General features: G+C 70.9%; 1 protein-coding gene across 4 annotated transcripts in view; it reads right to left on the reverse strand.

Moving 5' to 3' along the window:
* The window catches only part of LOC125435892 (ryncolin-3-like), a 51,124-nt gene that overhangs the window by 6,695 nt on the left and 29,797 nt on the right, over positions 1-14,632 (reverse strand). Inside the window, exons 3-4 of one of the 4 annotated variants that reach the window (XM_048502361.1) lie at positions 3,256-3,393; positions 1,976-2,113 (exon numbers count right to left, since the gene is read on the reverse strand). The exons of 1 other annotated variant lie outside the window; for it this stretch is intronic. In XM_048502361.1, coding sequence (XP_048358318.1) covers positions 1,976-2,113; positions 3,256-3,393 — 276 coding nt within the window. The remainder of the gene's footprint in view (positions 1-1,975; positions 2,114-3,255; positions 3,394-14,632) is intronic. 2 more of the 4 variants (XM_048502365.1, XM_048502362.1) reach the window with 2 other exon arrangements.

Here is a 14,632-nt window from a genome sequence, read left to right on the forward strand (position 1 = left end):
CTACATACAAAGCAAAATTAAGATAATTTGTTTATGACAGTGCATAAAAACCTGGCCGTTTGCTCTAGGGCAGGGGTCTTCAAACTATGGCCCTCCAGATGTTCAGAGACTACAATTCCCTAATTAGTTTCTGCCCTGCCAGCATGGCCAATTGGCCATGCTGGAAGGGGCTGATGGGAATTGTAGTCCATAACATCTGGAGTGCCAAAGGTTCGCCACCACGGCTCTAGGGCATAGATGGATTCATTGTTTAATAGATAAACTGTCTTCTGCTGGTATGTCAACACTCCAAGCCCATCAATAAGGGTGAGAGGAACTTTGTTCTGGACCAGTTATGAAGGGGACAATAATACAGGACATGGTGTACAGTTTCTGCAGTTTTCAGCGTGCAGATGCAAAAACGCTCACTACGGGGTGTTTTGGAGCCTCTTCCATCCCTCAAAGCGGAAGGAAGCACATTGCATCCAGCCAAAGTAATGGCACGTTGGTGCTCTGGTTCAGAAAGAGCAAACAAATATCTGGCCATGCCTAGGTGGCCGTATGGGATGCCAAGGGAGAGGGGAGAGCAGAACTTTTTTTGCATGAGCCATCAATTCCTGATGTTCTAATTCAAAAAGTCTAGATTTTATAGTGGAGAACATCTCGTTGGAAGGGAGCATGGCTATAACATCGGGAGGCTGGCCCAAGGCATGGAGCTTTGCTTCTATGTGGGCCCACCATTCAATGACATGCAGAAAAGTTAAGGGCTGGGCAGTGAGGCTCATGTCCTGATGCCTGAAGCAAAGCTGGATCCAGTGCTTGAACGTTATACACCAAGCCCTGGTCTCCAGAAGATGTTATCCAGCTTCTAGGCACAAGGTAGCATAGAACACAGAGTGAGTCACTCCAAATATTTTATACAAAAATCTGCTCAATATCAGGATCTGCTCAATATTTCTATCCAGAATTGGATCCTTAAAGAAACACCATATAAAAGTTGTGGCCAGACTTTTGCATTAAATGCTTTAAGGGACGCAGGGAGAAATGGGTGACCCTTTCTGTAAAAGAAATGCAAGATAGCATTGGTTGTATTTTTACTGGTGGCAACTATTCTGTTCCTGTTTTGTAATTTATTTCTCATACACGCTACCTCTTTCAAAAGAAAACTCCCTGTTGTTCAATTAGTACTGAATACAACTAGTGTCTGTATGTCTGTTAAGAATAGGGTTACCAACTCCAGGAGGTCTCCCAGAATTAAAACTGATTCCCCTGAAGAAAGCAGCAACTTGAACTCTGTTATACCATGGAGTCCAGGAAAAACAAAGGTTCTAGAATAGTGCTGCATCTTCACTGAGCTCCATTGCCTCCCCTAACTCTGCCCTTTCCTGGCACCATCCCCAATACTCCAGGAATTTCCCAAGTTGGAGTTGGCAAACCTATTAAACAACATTACAGTATTAAACAACATTACAGCCCGGAAACCACACAGCACCCAACATTACAGTCTTGCTTAGGTGTCTGCATGTGGGCACTATTGAAGTGGGTCAGCAGTGATAGTCCGAGGCAGCCACAATAAAGACTTTCGCCACCTCTTCCTGTCTTCTCCCGTGACAAAGCGGGTGAGGATGAGACGGCAGAGCCCAGGCAAGGTAGAATGGATTGAACCATCAAGCTTGTGGGGGAGGGGGGAATTCCAACTTCAATTTTTCTTTCATGTAATAAAGTATCTGCAAAGCTAAAGGGAAGAACGATTCTATAGCCATTTTGAGAGGAAAGAATCTCACAGATGTTTGGGCATGCACCATTAGCCAGGCTATCTTCCAAATAAAAAAAGATGAGCGTTTTCTCCTCTGACTCTTGGGTGGGTAGTGGTGGCACCCAGTGGCCACAGTGAACAGAAATATTAGAACAGGCCACGTGTGCCCACAATGTGATTGGTCAGAGCAGTTCTGTTTTGAATCAGCACTCATCTTCACTGTTGAGGAGATCTTCTTACCAGGAGGCCCCGGAAGGCCAACGTCCCCCTTCATCCCAGGTAGCCCAGGAGTTCCTGGAATGCCGGGTGCACCTGGAATCCCTGGTTGGACCCGGATAACGAACATGCGTGGATGACCTTGGAGCAAGCCTTTCAGCTCTATAAGAGGAAAGTTTGCAAGGGTTTGAACAGATTTAGAAGGTGTGAGTGCCCTCTCCGCAAACCACTATCCTGCAGGATAGGCCACCTTGGCCTCATAGGAGCTTGGCTCCCCTCTTGGATCAAACAAGGCACCACTTTGGCTTCTGTTCATGAGCTCTTTACTTTCGCCAGGCAGTTAACAGCACTCCTGCAAGCTTGAGCCTCTTTGAGACTCCTTTTGTTTGAGAAAAGAGGAGTATATATCCACATTCTTATTATGTTTACTATATTTATTTTATAAGATGCTTCAGCAGTTTCTTGGAGAGGTGGCATATAATTTTTCTATATAAGTAAAAGTGTTAGTTATCTTAGCAAAACAAGAAAAATCACCAGTTACTGCTGACGTGCCTGCTTAAGTAGAGGGCCACTACATGCATTTCATGCTACGGTTTATAGAATTGCTGAATACAGTGATTAGGAGTTTGGCAGATACTGGGAGAGTTGTCCCAGCAATTTAAGGAAGTTATGCTATGAGGCAGCTATGTATAATAGCTAGTGAAGCTAGACTGACATCTGAGGCTTTGAGCGTTCATGAGTCAAAGCTCCCTTGACCTAATACAGCTTTGACTCTTGGTCTAATACAGCTTTGACTCTTAAAGGCTGATCCCCTTGAAGGCAGCCACAATAAAGACTTTCGCCACCTCTTCCTGTCTTTTCCCGTGACAGAGCGGGTGAGGATGAGATGGCAGAGCCCAGGCAAGGTAGAATGGATTGAACCATCAAGCTTGGGGTGGGGGGGGATTCCAATTTCAATTTTTCTTTCATGTAATAAAGTATCTGCAAAGCTAAAGGGAAGAACAGTTCTAAAGCCAGTTTGAGAGGAAAGAATCTCACTTAGATGTTTGGGCATGCACCATTAGCCAGGCTATCTTCTAAATAAAAAAGATGAGAGTTATCTCCTCTGACTCTTGGGTGGGTAGTGGTGGCAGCTATTGGCACTACCCACCTTCTGAGGTAAAAACAAAACACCTTGAACAGCCACCCAGTGGCCACAGTGAACAGAAATATTAGAACAGGCCACGTGTGCCCACAATGTGATTGGTCAGAGCAGTTCTGTTTTGAATCAGCACTCATCTTCACTGTTGAGGAGATCTTCTTACCAGGAGGCCCCGGAAAGCCAATGTCCCCCTTCATCCCAAGTGGCCCAGGAGTTCCTGGAATGCCGGGTGCACCTGGAATCCCTGTTTTGCCCCGGATAACGAACATGCGTGGACGACATTGGGGCAAGCCTTTCAGCTCTGTAAGAGGAAAGTTTGCAAGGGTTTGAACAGATTTAGAAGGTGTGAGCGCCCTCTCCGCAAACCACTATCCTGCAGGATAAGCCACCTTGGCCTCATAGGTGCTTGGCTCCCCTCTTGGATCAAACAAGGCACCACTCTGGCTTCTGTTCATAAGCTCTTTACTTTCGCCAGGCAGTTAACAGCACTCCTGCAAGCTTGAGCCTCTGCACCGCACCAACCTCCTCCCTCTTTCAGCCCTGTCCGGAGGTTCCCTCCCTCCTAGGAGCCAGGTGACAGGCGGCAGCTTTATTCTCAAAGTTCCCATGTGCTTTGATGTAAATGCTTCATCAGGAGGACTGATAAAAACACAATTTTATAGCAAATGTGAGCTAAGAGTCACCATTCTCCCCCCCAGGAGAACTTCCAGGGGAGACTCCAGCGAGAAACTGCTGAATTAGAATTCATCCAGAAGTTTAACACCATCTGTCAATAACATGTTGAGGACTGTTTGCCCTTCCTCTGGAAGGCTGAATAACACCTCTGGTGTGGCCATTAAGAGTGGTGGACTATGGAAAAGCGGGTTTGATTCCTCACTCCTCCACATGAGCAGCAGACTGTTATCTGGTGAACCAGTTTGTTTCCCTGCTCCTCCAGATAAAGCCTGCTGGGTGACCTCGGGCTCAGATGCGTAGTGGCAGTGGCGACATCTGGGGTGGCTTGTCCCGGGCGCCGCCATTGCCGTCACGTGTCGGGGCAGGGCAGGGGCATTTGGGGGGCAGGGTGGGAGGGGGCGCGCGGGCAGCTCATGCCCCAGGTGCAGTTCCCCCTCCCTTCGTCATTGCTAGGGCTAGTCACAGTTCTCTAAGAATTCTCTCAGCACCACTCACCAAACAAGGAGTCTGTTGTGGGGAGGGGAAAGAAAGGGGTTTGTAAGTCTCTTTGAGACTCCTTTTGTTTGAGAAAAGAGGAGTATATATCCACATTCTTATTATGTTTACTATATTTATTTTATAAGATGCTTCAGCAGTTTCTTGGGGAGGTAGCATATAATTTTTCTATCTAAGTAAAAGTGTTTGTTAGCAAAATAAGAAAAATCACCAGTTACTGCTGACATGCCTGCTTAAGTAGAGGGCCCACTACATGGATTTCATGCTATGGTTTATAGAATTGCTGAATACAGTGATTAGGAGTTTGGCAGATACTGGAAGAGTTGTCCCAGCAATTTAAGGAAGTTATGATATGAGGCAGCTATGTATAATAGCTAGTGAAGCTAGACCAGGGGTAGGGAACCTGCGGCTCTCCAGATGTTCAGGAACTACAATTCCCATCAGCCCCTGTCAGCATGGCCAATTGGCCATGCTGGCAGGGGCTGATGGGAATTGTAGTTCCTGAACATCTGGAGAGCCGCAGGTTCCCTACCCCTGAGCTAGACTAACATCTGAGGCTTTGAGCGTTCGTGAGTCAAAGCTCCCTTGGTCTAATGCTGATCCCCTGAAAATCTTGCTGGCTTCTAAGATTTGGCTGGAGTAGAATCTAGCTGTTTGTTTGTTTATTTATTCATTTATTTGTTGGATTTATAGGCCGCCTCACCCCCGAAGGGCTCGAGGCGGCTCACAATATGGCTGTTCTCTAAGACAGCAAATCAATACAAAAATATTACTTAAACCCATTAAAACTTAAGCAGCAGTTACTAGAAATAAATACCAATTAAAACAACAGAAGGTGTTAAAAACAGGCGCCCGATCTAAAGGCCAAAAGGGGTAGGGCGTAGGCAGGGCCCAAGATGGGGTCAGGGCCCAACCAAGATGGAAAAACAGGCAGCCTCAGTCTCAGTGAGGGGTGGTTCTACTGAAGACCAACTCAGCTACCGCTGAAATTAGGGATGCTGTGAATTTTGCAGCAAACATGTTTGGCAACCCGATATACCAGTATCAACTCTCACAATCAGAGGTGAGGTAGCCCCAGCAGTCTACTTGCCTGCACCCCAATCAGCTTGACCAATGTTTATCAGAAAAATCATAATGACAACTGATGCGTAGGAAATGCTTCAGCATATTTCCTGGGACTCCCTCAAATGGCTCACACAACTGTGGGATAATACACCACTATTGTATTATAGTGGTGGTCTCCAGTGTGGCACCTGGGGGCATCGTGGTGCCCATCCATATGCTTCCTAGTGCCTGCTCTTTTCTGCCCCCAAACATCTCTTCCCCAAAGTAAAGATCCAGGTCTTGGTTTCTTTTGGGGTTTTTTCAAATGTCTGTCACAACTCAGTCATAAAAGGGTTAACTGTTTGTATGTAAACAAGTTGCTGAAGTCTTTCATGACCTGATCTATTGATTAGCTATTGGTCAGTGAGATTGCCCTTGTTTACACGTTAGAGAGCACGTACATCAGAAGTTATAAAGTTAACTTGGTTTCTTTATTTGAGTAGAGAGTCACGAGGACATGTAGGCAAGATGTGACCAAATGTATAGTAATGTAGATGGGTCACAGGCAAGAAAGGATTTCTTATTTTATCTCCATATAACCCTCCCTTGTAGTCACTAAACCTATACATACAAAGCAACTGAGACTCTGTCTCTTCTATTCTACTCTGCTAATATATATCCTACAGTTTCCTGTGTTTCATTGGAGGCGCTTCAAAAGACCTTAGAAGACATCACCCTGTAGGTCTGCAGAGAATTCCCATTCATAAACAGAAGATAACCCATCATAGGAGGATGTTTTAACCTGGGACTCTCCCAAATTTTTAATTGCCCCCAGCAGCATCCATAGTCTAATGGGTCCCACTTCCCACCGCAGCTGTTCTGTGGTGGTGCCTGCTGCTCAAAATTGCAGAAACGCCCACCAGCTCAACAGAGTTTAGGATCCCTGTGCCGTAAGAATAATTCACAACTGGATTATGCTGCGCAGACAAGCTAATCCAGTTGTGAATGATTGCTATAGTATGCGAATAGCAGAATGTCCAGCAATGGTTTATCACTTTCTCAACATGAAAGAGTTGACGAGACCTACTGGCCAAGCCACAGCCAGAGAGGAAAGCAATGTTTGTTCACAACTCTGTGTAGAAAAGGGCATTATGAACAATTCACACTATCTATGGTGCCAGATCTGCCAACTGATCATCATAAAGGAACTGGATCATGGCTATGGCCAAGGACTCCCGATTTCTACAGGAACCCCGCTCCAGGGGTATCTACAGTAAATAGCACTTGGGGCAAGCAGTGGAATTGCGCCCCCCCCCCATGGCAAAAGGCAGTGAATTAGTGGAGGGGGGGCAAAATTTGAGAGCTTTCCCATAGATACACCCCTGCCCCAGAGTCAGCGGGATCCATTCTACCCGCTTTTAAGGGCGCTTCCCGAGCTCCTGTTTTAATAATAAACTGCAATGTTCTGGCACCCACCCAGCCGCCATTCATCTTCCTGTTGCCATCAAAGGGCAGGGTATTGTCTCCCTTGGGTGAAGCTGGGCTGCCCCACTGTGCCTCCGAGCCGCTGAGGGAAGCTGCCTCCCAGGCCCCAGCCCAGGCTCAGCTGGCCTCAGATGGTTGGCAGCTGCCTGGCAAGGAGGTTTTGGATCGCATCCGCCCACAAAACCTCCAGGTATCCAGGTATATCAGCTGGCCTGAGAGAGAGGCGGAGCGTGGCTGATCCTGCTGCAGCCACCACTGCTAAGTGGCGCCCCGACAGAGGCCCTGGCTCAGCCTCCAGGAAGGGTGGGGGTGGGGGGGGGGGGGGTTGGGGGGGGGGGGGGGGGGGGGGGGTGGTGGGGTGGGGCGGTGGGCGAGGTGGGGGCGGTGGGGGTGGGGGGTGGGGGTGTTGTGGGGGGGGGGGGGTGGGGGGGGGGGTGGGGGGGGGGGGGGGGGTGGGGGGGGGGGGGGGTGGGGGGGGGTGGGGGTGGTGGGGGGGGGGGGTTTGGGGTGGGGGGGTTGGGGGGGGGTGGGGGTTGGGTGGGGTGGGGTTGGGGGGGGGGGGGGGTGGTGGGGGGGGGGGGTGGGGGGGGGGGGGGGTGGGGGGGGGGGGGGGTGGGGGGGGGGGGGGGTGGGGGGGGGGGGGGGTGGGGGGGGGGGGGGGTGGGGGGGGGGGGGGGTGGGGGGGGGGGGGGGTGGGGGGGGGGGGGGGTGGGGGGGGGGGGGGGTGGGGGGGGGGGGGGGTGGGGGGGGGGGGGGGTGGGGGGGGGGGGGGGTGGGGGGGGGGGGGGGTGGGGGGGGGGGGGGGTGGGGGGGGGGGGGGGTGGGGGGGGGGGGGGGTGGGGGGGGGGGGGGGTGGGGGGGGGGGGGGGTGGGGGGGGGGGGGGGTGGGGGGGGGGGGGGGTGGGGGGGGGGGGGGGTGGGGGGGGGGGGGGGTGGGGGGGGGGGGGGGTGGGGGGGGGGGGGGGTGGGGGGGGGGGGGGGTGGGGGGGGGGGGGGGTGGGGGGGGGGGGGGGTGGGGGGGGGGGGGGGTGGGGGGGGGGGGGGGTGGGGGGGGGGGGGGGTGGGGGGGGGGGGGGGTGGGGGGGGGGGGGGGTGGGGGGGGGGGGGGGTGGGGGGGGGGGGGGGTGGGGGGGGGGGGGGGTGGGGGGGGGGGGGGGTGGGGGGGGGGGGGGGTGGGGGGGGGGGGGGGTGGGGGGGGGGGGGGGTGGGGGGGGGGGGGGGTGGGGGGGGGGGGGGGTGGGGGGGGGGGGGGGTGGGGGGGGGGGGGGGTGGGGGGGGGGGGGGGTGGGGGGGGGGGGGGGTGGGGGGGGGGGGGGGTGGGGGGGGGGGGGGGTGGGGGGGGGGGGGGGTGGGGGGGGGGGGGGGTGGGGGGGGGGGGGGGTGGGGGGGGGGGGGGGTGGGGGGGGGGGGGGGTGGGGGGGGGGGGGGGTGGGGGGGGGGGGGGGTGGGGGGGGGGGGGGGTGGGGGGGGGGGGGGGTGGGGGGGGGGGGGGGTGGGGGGGGGGGGGGGTGGGGGGGGGGGGGGGTGGGGGGGGGGGGGGGTGGGGGGGGGGGGGGGTGGGGGGGGGGGGGGGTGGGGGGGGGGGGGGGTGGGGGGGGGGGGGGGTGGGGGGGGGGGGGGGTGGGGGGGGGGGGGGGTGGGGGGGGGGGGGGGTGGGGGGGGGGGGGGGTGGGGGGGGGGGGGGGTGGGGGGGGGGGGGGGTGGGGGGGGGGGGGGGTGGGGGGGGGGGGGGGTGGGGGGGGGGGGGGGTGGGGGGGGGGGGGGGTGGGGGGGGGGGGGGGTGGGGGGGGGGGGGGGTGGGGGGGGGGGGGGGTGGGGGGGGGGGGGGGTGGGGGGGGGGGGGGGTGGGGGGGGGGGGGGGTGGGGGGGGGGGGGGGTGGGGGGGGGGGGGGGTGGGGGGGGGGGGGGGTGGGGGGGGGGGGGGGTGGGGGGGGGGGGGGGTGGGGGGGGGGGGGGGTGGGGGGGGGGGGGGGTGGGGGGGGGGGGGGGTGGGGGGGGGGGGGGGTGGGGGGGGGGGGGGGTGGGGGGGGGGGGGGGTGGGGGGGGGGGGGGGTGGGGGGGGGGGGGGGTGGGGGGGGGGGGGGGTGGGGGGGGGGGGGGGTGGGGGGGGGGGGGGGTGGGGGGGGGGGGGGGTGGGGGGGGGGGGGGGTGGGGGGGGGGGGGGGTGGGGGGGGGGGGGGGTGGGGGGGGGGGGGGGTGGGGGGGGGGGGGGGTGGGGGGGGGGGGGGGTGGGGGGGGGGGGGGGTGGGGGGGGGGGGGGGTGGGGGGGGGGGGGGGTGGGGGGGGGGGGGGGTGGGGGGGGGGGGGGGTGGGGGGGGGGGGGGGTGGGGGGGGGGGGGGGTGGGGGGGGGGGGGGGTGGGGGGGGGGGGGGGTGGGGGGGGGGGGGGGTGGGGGGGGGGGGGGGTGGGGGGGGGGGGGGGTGGGGGGGGGGGGGGGTGGGGGGGGGGGGGGGTGGGGGGGGGGGGGGGTGGGGGGGGGGGGGGGTGGGGGGGGGGGGGGGTGGGGGGGGGGGGGGGTGGGGGGGGGGGGGGGTGGGGGGGGGGGGGGGTGGGGGGGGGGGGGGGTGGGGGGGGGGGGGGGTGGGGGGGGGGGGGGGTGGGGGGGGGGGGGGGTGGGGGGGGGGGGGGGTGGGGGGGGGGGGGGGTGGGGGGGGGGGGGGGTGGGGGGGGGGGGGGGTGGGGGGGGGGGGGGGTGGGGGGGGGGGGGGGTGGGGGGGGGGGGGGGTGGGGGGGGGGGGGGGTGGGGGGGGGGGGGGGTGGGGGGGGGGGGGGGTGGGGGGGGGGGGGGGTGGGGGGGGGGGGGGGTGGGGGGGGGGGGGGGTGGGGGGGGGGGGGGGTGGGGGGGGGGGGGGGTGGGGGGGGGGGGGGGTGGGGGGGGGGGGGGGTGGGGGGGGGGGGGGGTGGGGGGGGGGGGGGGTGGGGGGGGGGGGGGGTGGGGGGGGGGGGGGGTGGGGGGGGGGGGGGGTGGGGGGGGGGGGGGGTGGGGGGGGGGGGGGGTGGGGGGGGGGGGGGGTGGGGGGGGGGGGGGGTGGGGGGGGGGGGGGGTGGGGGGGGGGGGGGGTGGGGGGGGGGGGGGGTGGGGGGGGGGGGGGGTGGGGGGGGGGGGGGGTGGGGGGGGGGGGGGGTGGGGGGGGGGGGGGGTGGGGGGGGGGGGGGGTGGGGGGGGGGGGGGGTGGGGGGGGGGGGGGGTGGGGGGGGGGGGGGGTGGGGGGGGGGGGGGGTGGGGGGGGGGGGGGGTGGGGGGGGGGGGGGGTGGGGGGGGGGGGGGGTGGGGGGGGGGGGGGGTGGGGGGGGGGGGGGGTGGGGGGGGGGGGGGGTGGGGGGGGGGGGGGGTGGGGGGGGGGGGGGGTGGGGGGGGGGGGGGGTGGGGGGGGGGGGGGGTGGGGGGGGGGGGGGGTGGGGGGGGGGGGGGGTGGGGGGGGGGGGGGGTGGGGGGGGGGGGGGGTGGGGGGGGGGGGGGGTGGGGGGGGGGGGGGGTGGGGGGGGGGGGGGGTGGGGGGGGGGGGGGGTGGGGGGGGGGGGGGGTGGGGGGGGGGGGGGGTGGGGGGGGGGGGGGGTGGGGGGGGGGGGGGGTGGGGGGGGGGGGGGGTGGGGGGGGGGGGGGGTGGGGGGGGGGGGGGGTGGGGGGGGGGGGGGGTGGGGGGGGGGGGGGGTGGGGGGGGGGGGGGGTGGGGGGGGGGGGGGGTGGGGGGGGGGGGGGGTGGGGGGGGGGGGGGGTGGGGGGGGGGGGGGGTGGGGGGGGGGGGGGGTGGGGGGGGGGGGGGGTGGGGGGGGGGGGGGGTGGGGGGGGGGGGGGGTGGGGGGGGGGGGGGGTGGGGGGGGGGGGGGGTGGGGGGGGGGGGGGGTGGGGGGGGGGGGGGGTGGGGGGGGGGGGGGGTGGGGGGGGGGGGGGGTGGGGGGGGGGGGGGGTGGGGGGGGGGGGGGGTGGGGGGGGGGGGGGGTGGGGGGGGGGGGGGGTGGGGGGGGGGGGGGGTGGGGGGGGGGGGGGGTGGGGGGGGGGGGGGGTGGGGGGGGGGGGGGGTGGGGGGGGGGGGGGGTGGGGGGGGGGGGGGGTGGGGGGGGGGGGGGGTGGGGGGGGGGGGGGGTGGGGGGGGGGGGGGGTGGGGGGGGGGGGGGGTGGGGGGGGGGGGGGGTGGGGGGGGGGGGGGGTGGGGGGGGGGGGGGGTGGGGGGGGGGGGGGGTGGGGGGGGGGGGGGGTGGGGGGGGGGGGGGGTGGGGGGGGGGGGGGGTGGGGGGGGGGGGGGGTGGGGGGGGGGGGGGGTGGGGGGGGGGGGGGGTGGGGGGGGGGGGGGGTGGGGGGGGGGGGGGGTGGGGGGGGGGGGGGGTGGGGGGGGGGGGGGGTGGGGGGGGGGGGGGGTGGGGGGGGGGGGGGGTGGGGGGGGGGGGGGGTGGGGGGGGGGGGGGGTGGGGGGGGGGGGGGGTGGGGGGGGGGGGGGGTGGGGGGGGGGGGGGGTGGGGGGGGGGGGGGGTGGGGGGGGGGGGGGGTGGGGGGGGGGGGGGGTGGGGGGGGGGGGGGGTGGGGGGGGGGGGGGGTGGGGGGGGGGGGGGGTGGGGGGGGGGGGGGGTGGGGGGGGGGGGGGGTGGGGGGGGGGGGGGGTGGGGGGGGGGGGGGGTGGGGGGGGGGGGGGGTGGGGGGGGGGGGGGGTGGGGGGGGGGGGGGGTGGGGGGGGGGGGGGGTGGGGGGGGGGGGGGGTGGGGGGGGGGGGGGGTGGGGGGGGGGGGGGGTGGGGGGGGGGGGGGGTGGGGGGGGGGGGGGGTGGGGGGGGGGGGGGGTGGGGGGGGGGGGGGGTGGGGGGGGGGGGGGGTGGGGGGGGGGGGGGGTGGGGGGGGGGGGGGGTGGGGGGGGGGGGGGGTGGGGGGGGGGGGGGGTGGGGGGGGGGGGGGGTGGGGGGGGGGGGGGGTGGGGGGGGGGGGGGGTGGGGGGGGGGGGGGGTGGGGGGGGGGGGGGGTGGGGGGGGGGGGGGGTGGGGGGGGGGGGGGGTGGGGGGGGGGGGGGGTGGGGGGGGGGGGGGGTGGGGGGGGGGGGGGGTGGGGGGGGGGGGGGGTGGGGGGGGGGGGGGGTGGGGGGGGGGGGGGGTGGGGGGGGGGGGGGGTGGGGGGGGGGGGGGGTGGGGGGGGGGGGGGGTGGGGGGGGGGGGGGGTGGGGGGGGGGGGGGGTGGGGGGGGGGGGGGGTGGGGGGGGGGGGGGGTGGGGGGGGGGGGGGGTGGGGGGGGGGGGGGGTGGGGGGGGGGGGGGGTGGGGGGGGGGGGGGGTGGGGGGGGGGGGGGGTGGGGGGGGGGGGGGGTGGGGGGGGGGGGGGGTGGGGGGGGGGGGGGGTGGGGGGGGGGGGGGGTGGGGGGGGGGGGGGGTGGGGGGGGGGGGGGGTGGGGGGGGGGGGGGGTGGGGGGGGGGGGGGGTGGGGGGGGGGGGGGGTGGGGGGGGGGGGGGGTGGGGGGGGGGGGGGGTGGGGGGGGGGGGGGGTGGGGGGGGGGGGGGGTGGGGGGGGGGGGGGGTGGGGGGGGGGGGGGGTGGGGGGGGGGGGGGGTGGGGGGGGGGGGGGGTGGGGGGGGGGGGGGGTGGGGGGGGGGGGGGGTGGGGGGGGGGGGGGGTGGGGGGGGGGGGGGGTGGGGGGGGGGGGGGGTGGGGGGGGGGGGGGGTGGGGGGGGGGGGGGGTGGGGGGGGGGGGGGGTGGGGGGGGGGGGGGGTGGGGGGGGGGGGGGGTGGGGGGGGGGGGGGGTGGGGGGGGGGGGGGGTGGGGGGGGGGGGGGGTGGGGGGGGGGGGGGGTGGGGGGGGGGGGGGGTGGGGGGGGGGGGGGGTGGGGGGGGGGGGGGGTGGGGGGGGGGGGGGGTGGGGGGGGGGGGGGGTGGGGGGGGGGGGGGGTGGGGGGGGGGGGGGGTGGGGGGGGGGGGGGGTGGGGGGGGGGGGGGGTGGGGGGGGGGGGGGGTGGGGGGGGGGGGGGGTGGGGGGGGGGGGGGGTGGGGGGGGGGGGGGGTGGGGGGGGGGGGGGGTGGGGGGGGGGGGGGGTGGGGGGGGGGGGGGGTGGGGGGGGGGGGGGGTGGGGGGGGGGGGGGGTGGGGGGGGGGGGGGGTGGGGGGGGGGGGGGGTGGGGGGGGGGGGGGGTGGGGGGGGGGGGGGGTGGGGGGGGGGGGGGGTGGGGGGGGGGGGGGGTGGGGGGGGGGGGGGGTGGGGGGGGGGGGGGGTGGGGGGGGGGGGGGGTGGGGGGGGGGGGGGGTGGGGGGGGGGGGGGGTGGGGGGGGGGGGGGGTGGGGGGGGGGGGGGGTGGGGGGGGGGGGGGGTGGGGGGGGGGGGGGGTGGGGGGGGGGGGGGGTGGGGGGGGGGGGGGGTGGGGGGGGGGGGGGGTGGGGGGGGGGGGGGGTGGGGGGGGGGGGGGGTGGGGGGGGGGGGGGGTGGGGGGGGGGGGGGGTGGGGGGGGGGGGGGGTGGGGGGGGGGGGGGGTGGGGGGGGGGGGGGGTGGGGGGGGGGGGGGGTGGGGGGGGGGGGGGGTGGGGGGGGGGGGGGGTGGGGGGGGGGGGGGGTGGGGGGGGGGGGGGGTGGGGGGGGGGGGGGGTGGGGGGGGGGGGGGGTGGGGGGGGGGGGGGGTGGGGGGGGGGGGGGGTGGGGGGGGGGGGGGGTGGGGGGGGGGGGGGGTGGGGGGGGGGGGGGGTGGGGGGGGGGGGGGGTGGGGGGGGGGGGGGGTGGGGGGGGGGGGGGGTGGGGGGGGGGGGGGGTGGGGGGGGGGGGGGGTGGGGGGGGGGGGGGGTGGGGGGGGGGGGGGGTGGGGGGGGGGGGGGGTGGGGGGGGGGGGGGGTGGGGGGGGGGGGGGGTGGGGGGGGGGGGGGGTGGGGGGGGGGGGGGGTGGGGGGGGGGGGGGGTGGGGGGGGGGGGGGGTGGGGGGGGGGGGGGGTGGGGGGGGGGGGGGGTGGGGGGGGGGGGGGGTGGGGGGGGGGGGGGGTGGGGGGGGGGGGGGGTGGGGGGGGGGGGGGGTGGGGGGGGGGGGGGGTGGGGGGGGGGGGGGGTGGGGGGGGGGGGGGGTGGGGGGGGGGGGGGGTGGGGGGGGGGGGGGGTGGGGGGGGGGGGGGGTGGGGGGGGGGGGGGGTGGGGGGGGGGGGGGGTGGGGGGGGGGGGGGGTGGGGGGGGGGGGGGGTGGGGGGGGGGGGGGGTGGGGGGGGGGGGGGGTGGGGGGGGGGGGGGGTGGGGGGGGGGGGGGGTGGGGGGGGGGGGGGGTGGGGGGGGGGGGGGGTGGGGGGGGGGGGGGGTGGGGGGGGGGGGGGGTGGGGGGGGGGGGGGGTGGGGGGGGGGGGGGGTGGGGGGGGGGGGGGGTGGGGGGGGGGGGGGGTGGGGGGGGGGGGGGGTGGGGGGGGGGGGGGGTGGGGGGGGGGGGGGGTGGGGGGGGGGGGGGGTGGGGGGGGGGGGGGGTGGGGGGGGGGGGGGGTGGGGGGGGGGGGGGGTGGGGGGGGGGGGGGGTGGGGGGGGGGGGGGGTGGGGGGGGGGGGGGGTGGGGGGGGGGGGGGGTGGGGGGGGGGGGGGGTGGGGGGGGGGGGGGGTGGGGGGGGGGGGGGGTGGGGGGGGGGGGGGGTGGGGGGGGGGGGGGGTGGGGGGGGGGGGGGGTGGGGGGGGGGGGGGGTGGGGGGGGGGGGGGGTGGGGGGGGGGGGGGGTGGGGGGGGGGGGGGGTGGGGGGGGGGGGGGGTGGGGGGGGGGGGGGGTGGGGGGGGGGGGGGGTGGGGGGGGGGGGGGGTGGGGGGGGGGGGGGGTGGGGGGGGGGGGGGGTGGGGGGGGGGGGGGGTGGGGGGGGGGGGGGGTGGGGGGGGGGGGGGGTGGGGGGGGGGGGGGGTGGGGGGGGGGGGGGGTGGGGGGGGGGG

Source organism: Sphaerodactylus townsendi, linkage group LG06 (assembly GCF_021028975.2).
Source record: "Sphaerodactylus townsendi isolate TG3544 linkage group LG06, MPM_Stown_v2.3, whole genome shotgun sequence".
NCBI lineage: Eukaryota > Metazoa > Chordata > Lepidosauria > Squamata > Sphaerodactylidae > Sphaerodactylus > Sphaerodactylus townsendi.